The sequence below is a fragment of the Rhodamnia argentea genome, chromosome 7 (genome assembly GCF_020921035.1).
Source record: "Rhodamnia argentea isolate NSW1041297 chromosome 7, ASM2092103v1, whole genome shotgun sequence".
Taxonomy (NCBI): domain Eukaryota; kingdom Viridiplantae; phylum Streptophyta; class Magnoliopsida; order Myrtales; family Myrtaceae; genus Rhodamnia; species Rhodamnia argentea.
The window spans coordinates 23,888,040-23,907,964 of NC_063156.1; the positions used below are offsets into that span (position 1 = coordinate 23,888,040).

At 41.6% G+C, this 19,925-nt stretch overlaps 2 protein-coding genes across 2 annotated transcripts; one reads left to right on the top strand and one right to left on the bottom strand.

The window, feature by feature from the left end:
• The first annotated feature begins 8,865 nt into the window (after nt 1-8,865).
• Nucleotides 8,866-9,554, top strand: LOC115734818. The gene has a single exon (XM_030665765.2). It carries the CDS (start codon nt 9,065-9,067, stop codon nt 9,338-9,340), a length of 276 nt encoding a protein of 91 aa, XP_030521625.1. The 5' UTR covers nt 8,866-9,064; the 3' UTR covers nt 9,341-9,554.
• A 6,616-nt stretch (nt 9,555-16,170) lies between these two features.
• On the bottom strand, nt 16,171-19,146 carry LOC115734822 (glutamine synthetase cytosolic isozyme 1). The gene is made up of 12 exons (XM_030665772.2): nt 18,979-19,146; nt 18,772-18,811; nt 18,539-18,642; nt 18,395-18,443; nt 18,084-18,190; nt 17,890-17,977; nt 17,584-17,712; nt 17,369-17,443; nt 17,200-17,253; nt 17,056-17,093; nt 16,728-16,887; nt 16,171-16,403 (listed from the first exon to the last, which is right to left on the bottom strand). Exons 1-12 carry the CDS (start codon nt 19,050-19,052, stop codon nt 16,251-16,253), a joined length of 1,071 nt encoding a protein of 356 aa, XP_030521632.1. The 5' UTR covers nt 19,053-19,146; the 3' UTR covers nt 16,171-16,250.
• Nucleotides 19,147-19,925: the final 779 nt, after the last annotated feature.

A 19,925-nucleotide genomic window follows, 5' to 3' on the forward strand; every position in this document is an offset into this window, starting at 1 on the left:
GTCTTGAGCGCGGTCACTTTCTCCGTGCCACACCGGCGTGGCAAGTACACCAATCGCATCAAACCATGCGTCGATTCGTGGTGGAGTGTTCTGTGAATAGTCAATTGCACTTCAGTGGAATTCGACCAATTACGCGTGCCGCTCGTGATCTCATCTGTCTCCGCTCTTTTCTCTCTCGAGGGTATCGATTCGATTCGATTCGATTCGATGTTTGAGTTGATATTTCGGACCCAAGTATCCATCGCCATGGCATCGACTGCGTGGGGTCACTCACAAGTCAGTTAAATAAGGCCACTTCATTCACCTGGTGTGTTCTTAAAGATCTCAAGATTAGAAAGGGTGTTTCTCTTACACGAAACTCTCCGACCCTTAACGTGATCGGGCAGTCACGAAAAAGTTGGGAAACAAGTGATAATCTTAGTTGTTTACGTACGATGGTTACGTGGGGCTGAAGCCGTTGGCGGGTCACCTCGTTCCTCTTTTCACCTTTCTTCTGCTGTCTTCTTCTTCGTCTCCACATTAGCAGGACGAAAGCATGCTCTGCTGAACAGCTGGCCTCACATGGCCAATCTCCATCACTTCCAAAAAGACATGGTTAGCAAGCAGAGAGGCCCCATTCAATTTGAGAATTGGGCAGCAAAGGGGCTTTCCTCTTTCCGTGGAGCACGGCCGCGAATCCGATACAAATGACGGAGGAAGTGACGGAAGTCTGTCGCCCTCAGGCTCTCACGGTGCTCAATGTGAAGCTTTGAGAATTTTATTTTTATCCAATCAAGCCTCAAAACTTTGATATTTGTATCAATTCAGTATATCATATTAATTTTGATTAGAAATTAATAACGTGAACGCCGGCCGTCCCGTGGACACGACCAGCACTAAGGTAGACAAATTGCTAAAAAAATTTTAATGTTTTTTCAATTTACTTATTTATTTATTTACGCTCTACTTTTCATTTTTTCCCTCTAAAGTGGCTGGTCACTAGTGAGGGCCTGACGACCCTCGCCGACCATAGTAAGAAAGAAAAGAAAAAAAAGTATAGAAAAGAGACAAAAAAATTTTAAAGAATTAAAAAATTAAAAAAGTCGAAAAAATTTTAAAATATGATCAAAAATTATCCTCGTTAGTGCCCGAGCGATGAATCAACGACTAGTGTGAACGATGCAGGACATGATGTAGGACACGATGCAAGGGCTTGACAACTCATAATAAGATTGAGAAACATTATAAAAGAAAAAAATTTAAAATTTTCAATCGAAAAAATTAATATCGGATGGACTAAATTGAAACAAATGTAAAATGTTTGAATTTCAATCGGCAAAAAAAAAAAAAAAAATGTTTATAATTGAACTTGTACAATCGCAATAAGGGTATGACCCTTTTGGTATTTTTCCAGATATTTTGATCTATGAAGCTTCATATTGAGTTCGTGTGTCTCGTCCTCCGAATTAAGTACTGTAACTTCTGGACGCGCGGGCTAGGGTTAGTAATTGAATTTGATAAGAATGGAAATTGATAGGACTTATTTTGTATTAGTTATCATAGCCATGTATCACGGCCCAGCAAAATCCTCGTGCGAGGATGGACCGTGATACGATCAACCGGGCATGCCGCGATGTATCCCACGAATCATCCCATGATCGGGCACAGAGATCGACCAGGGACAATCCAACTTAGCCGAGTGTTAAATAAGACGGTCGAGAGGATGAGTCAGTGCATGAATCACTGCACAACCCAACGCATGAATCAACGACAGGTGTGCACGATGCCGGACACGATGTAGGACACGATGCAGCATTCAGCCAGAACGATGCCACGTATCATGCTTTGCATGATGCAGCGGCCGACCAGAAACAGTTCGACTTGGCCGGGCATGGTCCCAAGCGACCGGCCGAATGAACGCGCTCCTCACATTTCAAGAGGCCTTCTAGAACAACCAATGGGCTGTCCACACAATCGTTTGGCTATGGGGAGACCAAGAGACCCACAAGGGGCGAGCCACAAAAGACGAAGCATGGGAAACCCAACCAAGCAGGACAAAGGGAATAGGACGAATAGAAAAAGACGAAACTTGTGGAACAAGGGCCATCGGAAATTCTGCCCCTTTGCAGTATAAAGGGATAATGATACAAATAGTCTATGAACTTTGACTCGATGTATAATATGTTTTTTAAATTTTGATTCAATGTGTAATGTAATTTATGAATTTTTAATTTGACCAGTATGGTCTTTGAACATTAATTTCAAATTTATCGATTAAGTTGAACATGTTCCAAAAGTTTAGGAATCACATTAGTCGAATTAAAAAGTTATAGATCATATTACACATTGGGTTAAAATTCATAGGCCATATTAATCAAATTAAAAGTTTATGAACTATATTGCACATTGGGTTAAAATTTAGAGACCATTTGTGTCATTTTACCTAGTATAAATAAGGAGTTCCCCCTCATTATAAATCACCTTGTACACACAACTTCAAGCAATAGACTCTCATTTTCTCTCCCATAAATCATTCTCACGGTTCTCTCTCTTCCTCTCTATGATTCGAGCATGCGTGAGCGAGTGAACGATCCTCAAGTCAAGGTTGATTCGAGCAAAATACCCATCCACATAGCCTCGAGTCGCCACAGAGTCGTGGTTCGAACGCGGGTCTGTGACCCATGCTTGTTGTGACGACCTCATCTCTTCTTGTACAAGATGTTTTCCGGTTTGCTCTTATACATGTCAAGGCTCAAAAGTTTTTCAATTAAGGTTTGCGCAACGAAAAGAAGAAGCCAACAACGAACCTCCTCATCTTAGTCTCCGGGCTTATAGCACGAAAAGATTTAGATTGCGAGGCTCGAAAGGTATTGAGATGGAATGCGCTCTTGTAACAAAGAAAAAGAGATTCTCCACTAAGTGAAGATCGGATAATGACGAACACTCGTAGCAATATTAAAATTTATACTTCGATTCTTCATGTCTGTTAAGATTATGTATATATATCTCTTTTCATTGTGCATATCCCTAGTTGATTTTATAATTGGTATTATGTTTATGTTATAACCTTGAACATTCATCAAATAAAGCTCGCTGCTCATGTACTCTTAGTCTTCATTATGACACAAATCCAAATATACAGAAATTTCACCTATTAGAGGAAAAGTGTGAAAAAAAGTTGCAAACTTATTGTATTAATGTCAATTCAGTACTAAACCTTTTAGATATGTCAATTTAGTCTTAAACCTTTTATATTTGTGTCAATTAGGGCGGAAATCGTTGACGTGAACGCCGATCATTCTACGTGGTACTATCGGAGCCGAGGGCGAGCCAAGGTCGTTGGCCCTTGACCCTCGCCGACACTCAATAAACAAAAAGTAAAGAAAAGAAAAAAAAATGGGCGAGGGGGTCATGGCCCTATCCGGCTCTGGTCTAGGCAAAGGCGCTTTGGCGGGGGTTGGTCGGCGACCCTTGCCGGCCCTTAATAAAAAGAAAAAGGAAAAAACCAAAAAATAAAATAAAATAAAAAATTATAAAAAAATATTTACGTCGGTGCCGACCATACCATGTAGGACGATCAGCATCCACGTTAGCGATTTCCTGTCAAAATTAGCCGGATGGACTCTATTGACATAACTACAAAAAGTGTAAGTCTGAATTGGCACCAATGCATAATGCTTAAGACTCTCTCTCTTTTTTAACACTTTCCCTTATCTATCGAAGTTAGACGATCTTGAGATGCACGTCGCAATCTCCTCTCTTTGTGCTGTTTTCCAATAACGACTCTAATATCGCTACCAAATACCCAATTCGTGCTTCCACTCTCTCTATTCTCCGTTTCTTTCCTTTCCCGAAAGATCGGCAAGAGACTCTTGGCCTCATATTTTAGTCAATGTGATTCGTACACAGCACGCCGAACTCTGTATAGGCTCGGACCTCTAATCATTTCTTTCGTTCATGTAACGTTTTACTCGAAAATGCAAAAAGACAAAAAAGAGGCGTGGGAGCAAGTTGATTCCCTTTGAACCTCTAGAATCAGCAATCTAGGGTTGGCGTGCACGATCCTTGATAGTACATATCTTAAGTCATCGGTGACCACATGAGTTGCTAGAACATGTAACCACTATTTATAGGGTCAATTACGACGGGGTCTAGGGCATCTGATCGAGTTTCGAGCAAAGACGAAATCGGTATGTAATCAAGTGGTCCTCCGCGTCGAAGCGAGCTAATTTCGTATTATCATGCTTTTTAAACAACATCAGCCGTGCCAACAGGCATACAACCCTATTGGTAAAGGAATTGGGGACGTGGGCCGGACAATATCAGGTTCGGATTCGACACGTACATAAAAAAGAGGAGCGAGATAAAAAAAAAAAAACACACACACACACACACACACACAAAAAGAACATCGGTCGTGAAGTGAAACTTTATATGATCATAGCCAACTGTTATAAAAGTCTAAACACTCTTATGGAAAGCATGGTGCAATGGTGGGAAAATTCTAATATCACATAACAGAAATTAAACAAATTGTCGAGTTTAATTTTTATTTTGGCCAAAAAAAGGAAAAAAAGAAAGGAGCATCTCTTTGGCAAATATGCCAATTCGGTTCACTTTATTCCGATGTCCCATATGCTCGTCGATAAATATAAATGACAACATATCGATTTTTTCCCTTTTTTTTTTGCGCGTTCGGGGTTTCTTGTGAATGTTCATAACGGTAAGAGAATTGATTATATAATAGTTTTTGGGTGACTGTTATACTAACATTCTATTTTTAATCATAATAAAATAATTAAAAATTATTGTGAAATCCACTTTTTTTAAGTATCTAAAGTTCATAATATATTGTTATTCTTGTGGTTACCCAATTAGTCCTCAGACAAACTATGGACACGACTAGCAACCACTTAGAAGTTGCCCGTGAAACAAACGAATCGGCATTTGTCCTCACTCGTGGTCGTGCATTATCGTGTCCAAAAAAACAGCAGGGCATAAAAAAAATATCTTTTTTTGACTGGAAATTTATTATTATTTTATTTTTCGACAAGGCGACGAGGGAAAGAACCAAAAAAAAAAAAAAAAGGGTATGACTATGACCCTAGAAAAAGTTGATGGACGGGCACTAGCCTTTGTCCTTTATCCTTGCTTAATTCTTTGTCCTCATCATGCAACAGCATCGTGCAATTGGAACCTTTTTGACTTCCTCCTATATGGACCCAATAATTACAAGCATTCCCAGCTCGATTGACCCTCTATGCCCTTTCTCTACAAAAGAATCTAGTGCTACCACAAGCATCTAAGCATCGGATGCCCCCCCCATTAATTACGAGAATCCAACTTGGGGTTTTCTTTACGGGGCAACCGTTTCGTCGAAAAGGGATGGTCCACGAAACACCTTTCACCGAAAGTAATTTTTCGACTTTATTAAAAAGATTCGGGTTCTATGTAGTTTCGGATAAGGAGTCTCAATGATCACAAAGAACGGATATCCGTCGTCGAAATCAGTCGACGATGAAGTACAAAACACTTTGCCGGAATTCGATTGACGATAAAGTGATATGGTGGAGGGATGCAACGTCGAAATTCAAAGAAGGAGCTTAAAACTATAACTAAGATACACGCCGAAATTTAGTCGACGGCGAAGCATGTGAAACCACGACTAAGCGGGAATTGGTGTGTATTTGAATTGCGAAAAAGGAAAGAAAAAAGGGTAAATTTGCTAGAACATTGAGTTTTTTTTTTATTGATTGTAAAAAGTTTACGAAGAGTAAATGTGACTATTTAAAAGCCTACGATCGATGGTAACGAACGAATTACACAATTCACATAGATAACTTTGAAAATCTCCTCAAATGCAAATTAAAATTCGACTTGCTAGCTGGGAATCAAATGCGTGGATAATCACGATACGATGCCTTTTTAGCATATCGGCACGCGATTAGTCGGGAACGTGATCAAGTTTTGGCGCATCAAAATCCAAGTTTCGAACTCCCATTTTTTTGGATGTAATGAAACCGGTTATGAGCTGAAAAGTGGGTCGAACCAAACCGGCCTGATAAGGGAGATACTTCACGGTATCCCAAGCCCAACAGAGGCCCAAGTTTGATCAAGCCGTTCCATAAGATATGGTCTAAACACGACGACCAAAATGTCTACAATCGCTCGTGGGCCTCAAACATTCATGGGCCCATGGGCCCTGGGTACAATAACTTTGTAATCGGGGTTGACTTCCTCCGGGCTCGGGGCTTTGTGATTATGAAGTACCCAAAGATCATTGTAACTCGAGGTTGGTTCGGCCTATCTTCCAACGGATAGGGCTGCAAACCTCGAGACTTATTTTATATCGATCCGAGACCGACCCTCAAGCCCTCCCAATTTCTATCGAATTTTTTTTTTCCTCCCCGGTGAGAAGGAAATACCGTAAAGACTTCCAGCTTTTCGTTAAATCCTTTTTAAGGATGTGCCCGGTCCACCTCTTATTGCTAAGCAAAGAACAAATATTAATAAAAAAAATCAAGAACGGTGACGTCACCTCGACAGTGTGAATCCGCCCAAGACTCTTCTGGGAACTTGGGCTGACCAATTCGCTTAGGTTTTTCGAGGTTTCCTAGGAGTTGCGTGCTTTGATTTGGTCGCCATCCTTGACATCCTTTCCTTCTAGTCGTTCACGAAGTCTTCCTGCGAAAGAAGCCCGTGGCCTTTCGCAGACTTTTTAATTTTTCGTTTCCTGCATTCTCGTTTTCTCTCTCATACAGGAGACCGGGAGTGCGCCGTTCTTGAAGTCAACGCGGATGTCTCGGTCGCCGTTCTGGGTAAGCGTTCGAACTCCCCACCGGCTACCAAAGAAGTTTTTCTCAGAAAAGGCGTTTTGGGTGATTCACGTGTTCGATCCGTAGCGATGGCGAAAGGGGTCTGACCGAGTAACAAAGACGGTCCGGCTTTGTATTTCTTCTATTATTCTACCTTTTTTGACCGAGTATTTGCGCCGCGTCATGCTTGATCATAAGTTTAGTTTGGTACTCGTGTACTTACGATTTACGTAAATGCATAGTACTATGTTTCTTTAATTCACAAACAAAAGCACCCGACTCTTCTTCGACTTCAAGCAAGCGACCGGAAGCTTGTAATTAAATCGTATATTTGTTCGGGCCTCTTGCCCATAAGTTAGTCCCTTGTTTGAAAGGGTTTTCTTTATTGGCTTTTTATACAATTCACAGCCCGTGTAACTCTTTTGTTACATGCGTGCTTAGTGTTAACCATTTACAAGAGATCGAGTCCATCTTTACCTTTTCATTAATAAGGCTGTCGGGAATGGAAAAAGTTAAAACTTGAGACATTACGCTAGTTAAATAGTTTTTAATCCTCTCTCTCCTACCATTTTATCAATCGGAGAAGCGTGACATCCCCGAAAAGTTTTAATTCGTCATTGATCGATGTTGATGGACAATGTAAATTGTGGAGGCCCGCTCGGGGAACAATCGTGACGTAATCGCAAACTGCGAAGCCAATTTGCATCCACAAACCTTCCAATTCGTCACTCCCTACGAATAACGAGTAAAAAAAAAAGCAACGACGACCAATTACTTCGCTGATTTCTTTCCCTCCCCATCTGCGTTTGGCGAACGAAGCCACACCCACCCCGCCACGTGGCCCCAATATCAACTCGCCACGTTTCGGGCATGAACCTGTGTCCGGGACGCAATTGGTTTTGAGGTCGGACCATGATGAGTCACACGGCCACGTGGCCGCGCTTGCCGTGGGCTTCACGCAAAACGAAGGGTTGACCACTTGCCTCGCCCCCACCCCCACTAACTAACTTAACCGCCGTCGCTCGCCGTCGCCACGCCATCCGGAACGCCACGTCATCGGGCCGATCTTCTCCACTTTCCCCCATGAGCACCCCCATAGTCGGCTGAAATTTCAGGATTGCCCCTCCGCCATGGAAAAGGAAGCAGCATGAAACTTGAAGGTCTACGCTTTGGGGAGCGAAAGGATTCAGCGGGAGACTGTCCTAATGAATTTGAAAGCAGAATTGAAAATTATCAAGTTAATTAATCGAGTGGGGACCCAAAAAAAAAAAAGAGAGAGAGAGAGAGATTCCAGTCTGAAAATTGATGGAGGGCCTTTGACAAAAAGATCCTATGACCCAAAATTTCTTACTGTATTAATTTTTCAGAAAGCTCTGTTGCCCCTACAAATTTAGTAAACGTGGACCCAACCTGGCCGTGGTCTTTTCTTAGTTTTATTTCCTAGTCTTTGGATGCCGGGATTAAGAAAACCATCGCAATCTTAGGGTGCATTCGTTTCACGACGAAATGAATGATTTGAAAAAATATCTTCGTGAAAAACGATCACTTTCATTGTCCATAGACGTGTTTAGACAAAAATTGCCGTCGGTAATGCAAATTGACCATATATTTCAAGTGACATAATCGATGATATTAAAGAAATTTATTTTTCAAATCACTTTTTTTTTTGTGAAATAACCGGAGCATTAAATGAGAATGGCGTCCCAACTACAATTCTCATAAGAGCGTGTGGATAACTATCCAAATGTAAAAACCCGGACCGGGTCAGCCCGGCCAACCGACCGAATGGCTGTTTTGGAGGGTCGGCATTATTTGGTGCAACTTATTCTCCTTCATTGAATTCCTCAAATTTGACCCCAAAAGGAGCACCCGTCTGTCTGTTCACACCTCATCCTCTGTTCCATGTTCTCCAGAGGCGGAGTTATATCGTACACGCTATTCTAACATCTTGTCATATCGACTTCTTCCTCGTATCTTTTTCTTGAGAGAGAGAGAGAGAAAGACCAGGTTAAGTTGGGTGGGGTGAGGGCACAGAGGAAGATGGCTCCCGAAAGTCAAAATGGTCCAAAAGAGTCGTCTCAAGCTAATCCCATCCGGAAGAGTTGCGCTATTCCTCCTCCCCCACGTCTCCTCGTATTTAATAACCACCGATCCTCTCTCTCTCGCCTTCGTTCACGACTCCAGATTTGTGCTCAAACCTACTTTCATCACGAGCTTCAAACTTCTAGCGAGAGAGTCTCTTCTTGTTGAAGCCTTTCGAGACCGAGAAGATGGAACAGAGGAGCAGCAACAACGACGGCAGCGGCAACGGGAACAGGGACGGCATCGCGGAGGAGAAGAACAAGATGATTCACGACGTGGGATTCCCAGTTCACAGCCAGGTGAGGAAGATCAAGCAGGAATCGGACGCGACGGCCGTGGACTGGTCGACGGTCCAGCCGGAGATGAGGCCTGTTCTCAGAGCCAGGGAGATCATCAAGCAGCAGCGCTCGCGGTCGCCGCTGGGTCTGGCGGCCGGACGACCCATCTCCATTGGAGACCCTTGATCCTCATCCGGGTCTACGTGTGATCCCAGTAATGATATTATACTTGTGGACGATGACGATAACGATGGCGGCGGAGCTTTTTTTATTTGTTGGTGGCAATATTTTGGTAATTGCCTTGTAAAAATACAGAGTTTGCTCTGTTTTATTGCTCCCCTGTTTTTTGACCTCTCTGTACATACCACGACGGAATATAGCGCACAGCGTGCTCTTCTTATTCTCTCTTTTCTCCTTTAATTTCTGACTGGATGAATCAGGATTGACGCAATACCTGATTTATCATTTCGTAGGATCATATTAACTTCCAAATCGCATTCGCGAAACCATGAAAACAGGGTAACTTTCTCGCTTCTGTCCCCCAGCAACAAAGTCGAATTACAGATTCGGAAGCTGATTTTGGCTCTGGAGATTGAAATTGGAATTCGAGTACACACATGGTCAAGTCCGATCTCTGTTCCTGAATAACTGCGAGCGAAAGCACGGGGTAACTTTCATGGCCAGAGAGATTTGGGGGGAGAAAAGAACTGGTTGCGGACGGCCCTGGTGAATTCAACTCGCACGAAAAGCTAGAGCACGAGAATCATTCGTTGGAATCATATTTGCTTGTCGATGGAGTAACTTCACAACTAATTTACCAATAAATGACGGATCCGCAAATACTCAGTGCTCGTTCTTGTTCATTCGGGTGATGATTATAATACTCAAAACTGTAGCCATCTCGATTCGCGTGCTTGCTTAAGGCATCATTGTTCAAGAAACGTCCGGGGTCGATCTCCAGACTTTGCCCAAACAGAAATTACAAACTAATGGTCTTTTAATCACGTGTTAAAGAGCTAAACTAACCAAAGTTGGAATTTTTTTTGAATTTCTAAGAGCATCCGCCGCGATAAACACACGTAAGACATCCATCTGCCTCTAGACGTGACAGCGGAAGGTTGGCATATTCGATGGGAGTCGTTGGCTATTGGTTAAGAAAAGCCGGTTTGGTTTATTTCGCTTCAAGTTTGGTTTTGCGAAGAATCGGTTCGGTTCCCATTTTTTGGAACTAGAAATAAGTCCAGGACCGGTTCGATTTCCCCGTCCAATCTTGAAACCGGTCCTAGAATTCTTGTTTTAATCGGACCCGATCCAATTTCCCGAGAAGAATCATTAATTCCTATTGCGAACTTCTCCACTTTGTAATTCCGAATTTAGATTCAATATAATGTGTCTTGACTTTTCTAAGATAAAAAGGCTTAGAAAGTCCGATGATTGTCCGCTAGAAACGAGAATCGACTTATTTTGAAATTGCTCAATCCCACTCCATCAACTTATTTTAGATTTAGGAATTAAACTTTCTGAGTTTTATGCATGAATGTTTCGTTGAAATCGAGTTTCCTCTTCGGCTCTCGAGTTTCTTTGCCTCTCCTCTCTAATTCCTTCGAAATTTCCTCCTCATCTTTGCTTTTTTCTTAAGGTGGAGACCTTAGAAGACGGGGCCCGATGATCGTGGACTTGAAGAAGCCCAAGAAGTAGTGGATTTCATCATAGGATTACCCCTTTTTTCTGTTCACATAATGAGACGGGCATAATGTTGGACCGATTTCTTTTGAATAGAGCTACTAGAGGTTCTTGAATCATTCTAAATGTTCAATTACGACCCTCTTAATTTTTTCTTTGTTTTTTGGGTCCAATCAGGTCGCTGAATTAGTTGGTCTTCCCTTGAAAAAGGAAGATAACAGAAGATGCTTACTTTGGCCGTTAAATGTTGATGCGTCGCCGTTCATAGATCTTTCCAAGGCACTTGAAAATATAAATACGCTTTCGAAAGATCACAACATAAAAATTCGAAACGGAAAATGAGAAATCGAGGTCGAGAAGAAGGGGAATCGAGATAGTGCAGCTGAGGCGGTTGGGGGGGGAGCTGCCGGCTGGCTGTCCACGCACCGGCGAGGGGCCGACGTCCTCCGCGCCCGCCGCCGCCGCCTCGTTCGAAGAGGGGCATACAAGGGCCAACAAAAGGGTTGCCGTGGGTCAGGAGGACACGGGCCGACGCTAAGTCCACAAAAAAAAGGTCAGGGGGAATACTAAGTCTGAATAATCCTAACGAGCTCCGCTCCGCTCCGCTCCGAGCCGAAACTCTCTAGAACATTATCATCAGACATTGCTTTTTCCATACTTTTATTTTAGCTTTCTAGGTAGCAGCCTACGAGTACAAGATAAGCGTTCTCTGACGTGGACCACATAAGCAAAAGTGCGCACGCACACACGAAAATAAAGAAAGGTGGATAACACTAAACAAGTAGTCAGTGTCGCAATTCATGAAATAAACCTAATTTAACTACTCATTAGATTCGACACTCTTGTTGCTGCATCCGTACGTCGAGGCCCTATCATCCATTTTACCAATTTTCCATGATCTCTCTCTCTCATTGGAGGTCGTACATAATAATTTGACTTTACAATGTAGGTAGGTTGAGGCGCTCTATAAATAATGGGAGGAGGAAAAAGGAAAGAGACATTGGGCACGATTTATGAAGGGAAAATTGTCCAAAAAAATCGTAAACCTGTTATACTCTAGCCAATTTAGTTTTAAACCTTTCAATTTTGCCAATTGAGTCCTAAACGTTTTCACACTTTGCCAATTAGGTCAATCCCATCTTTTTTAGCCGGAAATCTCTGACATGGATGTCGGACATCCTACGTAGCGTCATTTGCGTTACGTGAACAATTTTTAAAAATTTTAAAATTTTTTGAATTTTTTATTTTTATTATTTTGTCATTTTTTCTTCTATTTTCTTTCTTTATTTTTCTTTTTTTCCTTCTAAGCTCAGCAAGGGCCGGCCAAGTGCCAACTGTTGACTGCCACGGGCGAGGTTGCAGCCTTGTTGGATTTGGTAGAAGAAAAGGAAATTAATGAAAGAAAAAGAAAAAGAAAATAAAGTAAAGTAAAAATTATAAAAAGATTCATTTTTTTCTATAAAAAAAATGAAAATTGTGTTCACGTTTGTATCGACCGTTGACCGCCGCCGGAGAGGGTCGCAACCCTTGCCAGACTTGATAGAAAAAAGGGAAAGAAAAAAAGAAAAGAAAAGAGAAGTAAAAATTATACAAAGATTCATTAAAAAAAATTATCCACGTCATTGTCGACGATCCTATGCGGCTCTACCGGCGTCCACGTCAGCGATTTTTGGGTTAAAATTAATTGGATTGATTCAATTGGCAAAATGTGAAAAAAGTTTAGAACTCAATTGGCAAAATTTAAAAGTTTTAGATTGAATTGACAAAAGTATAATAAGTATGTGACTTTATGAAAAAAATTTCAGGATTGTAAAGGTGGCAGTATGACGATGGTACCTATTACCTGCCATGACATAGATCCGACATGCATATAACGTAGCGTAAGCTATGAATTATCAACTTAATCATGGTATTTTGGCCAAATAAAAGAGAAGAATGTAGCGCAGTCATGACTCATGATATGTCGTATGAGTGTCATGGGTGTGGAGGACGGGGGATATCCGTTCAGTTCAGACCTTTTTTCTTTGCGGGTGATCCTAAGTCGAAATGGTTTGCACATGATTGATGAGATTCGAATAGGTAACCTCCAATTTTTAATCAAAAAAGGAGTGAAGCTCTTGACACTCCGACCACCTGCGCTAAATCTGGGGCTTGTGTGAGTATGAATTACTTGAGAAGTTTCATCTGTTGCTTACTTTGTAGTTTATCGCGGAATTGCCCGATCAATCATAAACCTATCCGTACGGATGTAAGTTCATTCTCACCCTATCCAATTTTAGTAATTTTCTACTAAATATTTCCACGAAATTTCAATATAAACCTTCAGTTCAATTGTTGCCAAGAATCACCGACGTTGCGGTATGCCACATAAGATAACCAATAATGATCCGATTGCCACATCAATAATTTTGCGCAAAAGCTTAGGACTAAATTATCAAAATTGAAAAGTTTAGGACTAAATTGGTATTCGCATATTAAGTTTATGAATGATTGAATAATTTTTCCTTTTACCATAACAAGATATGACTAGCTTGTACGAGAAAATGGATTAGTAATTGGCGATATATATGATTCAAGATGAACGGTTTAACTTTGGGAGCATTTACTCAAATTCGAAATGTATCGAGCCCTCAATCACATGGATCATATCGTGTTAACGTTGCGCTCTTGCAGTAACTGTCTTGCACGATCTCGACTTGATACGGAATCGTAAGTAAATCGCGAGTATAGAATACAAAGCGCGCGAATCATAAAAGGAAGATGAGAATATTACTCCCGAGGCAACTCTCCCACATAAGTGGACTTAATATCTTTAGTTAGTTATCTATCTAGTCATTTTCCTTGAGAAAGATCTAATGACCAATGATATAAGAGAGATGATACCAAATCCGGAGTATGATTATTGACTAATGGGGTTCTTATTCCTTAAATAATCCAATTTCAAAGTAAACCAAAGTGGGTTTAAACTTTTGAACAAAGGATTCAACGCACACCTTGACGTCAACATCCGATAACCCTAGACGCCAACATCCGATAACCCTAGACGCATGTGATGACTTTCTTGGGATTAGGTGGTTCTGGTTGGAGACTAAGCTAATTTCTTCTATTTCTCTTAATTCTTTTCTTATTCAAATTCGTATACTATACTTCTAGAGGCGGCAAAATGGATTTAGAACTCATATTTAACCCGTATTTAATGGTGGTTGGTCATAAACGGATTGTTAAAAACAAGCTAAGTGGGTCATAAATGGGTTACTTAAAAACTTAATAGGTCCTAAATGGTTTTTAAATAATTCATAAATGGGTTAGCTAAGATAACTATCTCAAGCGAGTCACAAATAGGTTTTCTGATTATTAAAAAAAAATTAATAATTTATTATTTTATATTATATTATATTTATTTTTATATTTATATTTTCTTTTTTCCTCCTACCTTTGCCGCAAGTGGCTAACGACGGCCACCAGTGAGCTCGAGGTCATTGGAATCGGGCAAACCCCGAGGTCATAGGGATCCGGCAAGCTCATGCTTGATTGAATTGGCCAAGCCGGAGTCTCGCCGGGATCCGGCGAGCCCCGGTTCACCGGCCTCGGGGGTGCTCGAGGCTCACCGGAATATGGCGAACCCCGAGCTTGTCGGCCTCGAATGAGCTCATGCTCCCTTGGATCAACCAAGCTCGAGGTCGCCGAGATTAACCGCATTTGTGGTCGGTTGCCGGGCTATCGGCCTAGTTGAAACCCGACGACTAGCGGACAAATAAAGAAGAAAGGAAAAAAAAAATTAAAAAAGAGAAAAGAAAAATAAAAAATTTAAAAATTTAAAACTAAAAAATTTAGTTTTTTTAAAATTATAAAAATTATCTACAATATTTTAGGAATATATTTTATTCAAGAATTTATAAGAAATAAATTTTTCTAAATTGGATTGAATATGAAAGTTAAATGATAATATGGGATGTTGGTTGCCGGTCACCAATTGCTGCCGCGGTTGGCCGGCGACCCTCGCCAATCGTAGAAAAAAAATGAAAAATATATATAAAAAATCAAAATTTGTTTAAGAGCTATAAAAATTTATATTAGCAATTTTATATATATATATATATATATATATATATTTAAAAAAGTATAAGAAACATTGGTAAACTGAATTTTAATATTGAAGTATTTTAACAATATTGATCGGATCGGTTATGGGTAGCTAAATTTTAATAGTATGAAAATGGATCAATACAGATCAAATCGACCCAAGTTCATTTCGATCCACCCATTTAACGGCCTTATATACTTCAGATGTCTACCTTGTGATGGAGATGGAGAAACCCTAGACTGTGGGATTCTTTCCCCGCGATCAGAACTGGTGGGATCAGAGAGATTCAATTACGCAGACGAGTGATGTGCGATAAGACTTATCCTCGCATGTGGGGTTTGGTGTGGTTGGTGGATGTGTGGCTGTTGAGCCTAACGAGATTCGTGGAAGAGTAGCTCCCAAGACTACGCTCACCATATCGTCCAATGACCGATTCAAAGATCTGGATGCTTGACCTAATTCTCACCTCAGAATCGCACGATACATAATTCAACTTCTTTTTCCTTTTTCGATTTTATTTTATTTTATTTTATTTTTTGTGGATGGCGCAATCTAGGAATCTGATAAGCTTTTGATAAACATACGCCACCTGAATCTTTGGCATCTTTTGAGGATAAGGAAGACACACCCAAGCAGTAAGTAGTTCACGTGAGCTGCCGTCCTCTGTCCGATGGTTGTGTGGATCTTTATCTGGCCAAGTGTACGCCATCTTTTACCATCTCGACGTTTTCTTCACCTGAACCATCTCCCTTACTTTGGTCATTTCCGGTTCGATGCGCCGGCGTGGCTATCGCATGTTGTCGTGATTGCTGCACTAAGGTCAACAGGGCGGGCAATTCTCGTAGCGATGATATTTCAAGACCTGGTCGCGTCGAGTCTAGTGATGATGTTCGTCGGTGGACGGAAACGGTGATGCACTAAATGATGATAATTACTTGTGCATCTTCCAAATTTGCATACCCTTTTCTAAGTTTGGTGACGAAAGTCATCAGACTTTATTCAATCATAAAGACATATGCAAACAGGTACGGGGCAAATGCCTGGCCCTCCGAAGACGCCCGCGGCAATAGACACGATCTTGAAATTTTACTAAGATCTTAACTAGTTAACCCTAACATTAAGACCACCCAATCTCGAAAGAAGAAAAAGCAACAGAACGAGGTACAAATTTTTTTTTTTCTGGCTACCAGCACTCCCCCGAAGGAGGACATAACAAGAATAGAGAAGCCCAACGGATGTTCTTGTATTGATCACTTCACGATGACTACGGAGAAAAAATCAAATCGGTGGTGGTTGGCTTCTTCGTCTTCTCGATCGTCTCTGGTCTTTTCATGGACTCCAGAGAATGGTGGTCTCCGCAATCATGGAGGTCACCACGTAAGGGTCCATGTTGGAGGCCGGCCTTCTGTCCTCAAAGTACCCCTTGCCTTCTCTCTCCGTATCTCTCCCAACCCTAATCGACGCTCCACGGTTCGCCACGCCCTGGTAATAAAAGACAACCATTTTCAGGATTAGCTCAGCTTACGAATCTTAGCTGTGCCTAGCTTGCGCCGATGCACGTAGCTTTCATCGAACTCTCTACCTTGATCATTCAGCCAAACTTTTCGTGATTTATAACGTCGCATGGGCTACCATTTTTAAGCATTAGACCCACTTGACGGATGTCAAATGGTCGGAAGAGCGCAACTCATATAGACTTGTTCTAGCATGAACATGGAATCGTGAAAATTGCAAGGAAGATTACTTAGATTCTTTGGTCTATTCTAAAGGCATAGTATATTGAACGCGAAATGAGAGTTCAATTACCCATAAGAAGGTGTTGATGTCGGCTGTTTCGTGTCGTCCGGTGAGGCGGCGCTCGTTGCCTTCTCCATAAGCAGCAATGTGCTCCTTGTGCCTTAGTCCGAGCTTCTCGATCGCCTTCTTGATAACCTCGTATCCACCGTCATTCCTCATCGACTTGGTACTGTAAAAAAAACCACAGCAGTCAAATTCAAATTAGAAATCTCAAGCACTACACACCCTACAGTCCATACATCTACCTTCCCTAGATAAACACTTCCAAATAAGCAATTGCCTTTCAGAAAGTCAAGAAAGGAATTTGATAATATTCAATGCTTTTGTGCAAATTTACCTGTAGTTTGTGTGGGCACCAGCACCATTCCAGTCACCCTAATTGGAAAAAAAGAAAAAGAAATTGCAATCCACAAAGTCAATACCTAAAGACAAATGTTACAACGATGCATATGAACAAACAGCTTGGGAAATCCGGGTTAACCTGAATGGGTTTGGGGTCAAAGGAGAGGACAACATCAGCAATTTCTGTGATCCTCTGTCGATAGGAATGCAAAATCACCGAGTTACTTCAACTTTCATCAAGAACAATGAAAGGAAAAAAAAAAGTGGTAATTGCTAAATAGATGAATAAATGTCCCATTTTTAAGTACCTCCAAGATGTAGCGAGCCACCCACAGTTCATCTCCTGCAGAGATGCCAACAGCAGGGCCGACTTGGAATTCCCACTGTCGTAATTACGATAAATTTGTTCAGAAGCAACAAAATCTTGGAAATTTCAAGCACACAGGAAAGAAAAGAAACGGGACAAATTCTTCTTCTTCTTCTTCTTTTGAGTTTTTGAAGGGTTCGAGGAGGTTAAGGGTACCTGTCCGGGCATGACTTCGCCATTGATGCCGCTGATGTTGATCCCAGCATAAAGACAAGCTTTGTAGTGAGAGTCCACGATGTCCCTCCCCATTGCCTTGTCGGCTCCAACACCGCAGTAATACGGTCCCTGTTGAATCACACACAAAGCCACACAAATGTGTTTAACTAGAGCCAAAGTTGCAGCTAAGACAGATCCAAGCAAACTGGAGATATAGACTTAAAACATGTTTAAACTAAGCCCTAATCACATACAAGGATGAAAAAGATAACAAGAGCATAGGTCGGTCCCAAGTTAATCAATCACCTGAGGTCCAGGGTAACCTCCCACTGGCCAGCCGAGCGGCCACCGCACGTTCTTCTGCAGCAAGGTGTACTCCTGCTCAATCCCGTACCTGTTGTTTTTTCCATCCCCAGTTCCTCATTAGCATCCGGAGTTTTGTGTCAAAATCAGCGGATCAAAAACGCTATTAAGACAGAGCAAATTCTGGGTTTTCGTACCAAGGCACCTCGGCAGCAACTTCCGGTTGGCTGAAGATCTTGGCAGCATTGAATCTCTTGTTGGTGGGGATGGGCTCTCCAGCAGGAGTATAAGCATCACACATGACCTTTCAATTATGGAGAATACATAGAGCTCACACCATGATCATTTTTTTTCTTAAGGGGAGAATAAGGAAAGAGGTGGTGCTATTCTCGCTTAAATGGGGGGGAAGGGAAAAAAAGCAACTTTTATAATCTTGCGATCGTTATAATATATGGTTTGGAAGCGAATAAAAAGTAGAAAGATGAAGAGATTCCCAAGATTCACTCACCAAAATATTGTTCCCCCTCCTAAATGGGTCCTTGAAAATTGCTTGGGGACTATCACAAGGACACCAAAGATAGGACATTTCACTTATCAACATCCCAAGAATCGAATTATAGAGAGATGAGAGAGAGAGAGAGAGAACGCATACTAAAGTATGACTTCACTGTCTTTGCCGGGAGCTTGGCCAGTGCTTGAGCCGTCGTAGTTCCACTTCGGAAGCTTCGCCGGATCGCTCACCGGCCCATTAATAGTCTACACGACCACGAAAATTACCCAGAAGCTAAAGTCAAGATCCAGTAAAACAGGAAACATCAACACGTGAACTGATGATCGATTCTTTTTTTTTTTTTTCTCAAAAGCCGAGGAAAGAAATTGTTATACCCTCGCTTTGCTTCTCAAGTCCATACCGGATCCACCGATCCTGGTCCAAAAAAGAAGGAAAGATTCATGGGAAACCAAGATTCAGATTCCACTTCCGACAAAAAGAACGCCAAAGAAACGGAAGATTCAGCGGTTAACACCAGAAGGGTGTGTGAAGGAATCACGATGCGAACGGAAGAACCCGGCTTGGATCCGAGGGGGACGTACCATATGTACTCGGCGATGATCTTCTCGGTGGTGTCCGAGAGGTTGAGGTTCAGCAGGTCCGAGAGCAGAGACATCTTCTCCTTCTTCTTCTTCTTCGAGAACGAACCCAGAAAGCTTCAGCTAGAGAGAGAGAGAGAGAGGTAGGGGGAGGCCTCAGATCAAAGCGCCGTCTCTCCCTGCAAGCCTCAACATATATAATCAAAGAGATAGAGAGAGAGAGAGAAAGAGGAAGAATGGAGGAGCGAGAGACGAGGGGAGCAGGCGCGTGATTATCGGAGAGACGGATGAGCTGGCTGCTATTCACCCCCCACACTTTCCAAAATCCAGAGCCTGTTTATGGAAATTTAGAACGATTTCCAAAAAAACAAAAAAAATGATAATGTTGAAGGGATTTTCGTGGCATTGATCGTGGACCCGACCGTAGTCGAATCCAAGACACTACTAATAAAACAAAATAAAAAATTCGAAAGTATTAAAAATAAAGTGGAGTTTGTTTTGTTGTTGAGAATTCTCAACAAAACAAAACAAAAAAAAAGCGAAAACAAAGAAAAATTAGTAGGTTAAAAGTCAAGGTCTTGAATCTTGATCGTTCAATCTCTCATGATGAAGGGGAAGGGGGTAGGTGGTGTCGATCGATGTGGTGGGTGCCACCACATGACATGACTACTTACCGTACCACCGACGCACGGTGGCCACGCCTGACCGGAACTCCACTTTCCCACCCCCCTCCTTCCGATTGCTCTTTTGGCTATTTACTACGCACGTTAATTTTAAAAATTTTAGGGGTAATATCGCAAAAAAAAAAAAAAAAAATCCCTTCAAATTAAGACATTTGTGATAAGTTTGCCTTTCGCCAATTTTTATTAAATTTTACTATTAAATTATTGGATTAGATGACGTGTGGTAATTAAACTAGTTTACCGGCTTGAGGTTTTTTTACCCTCCTC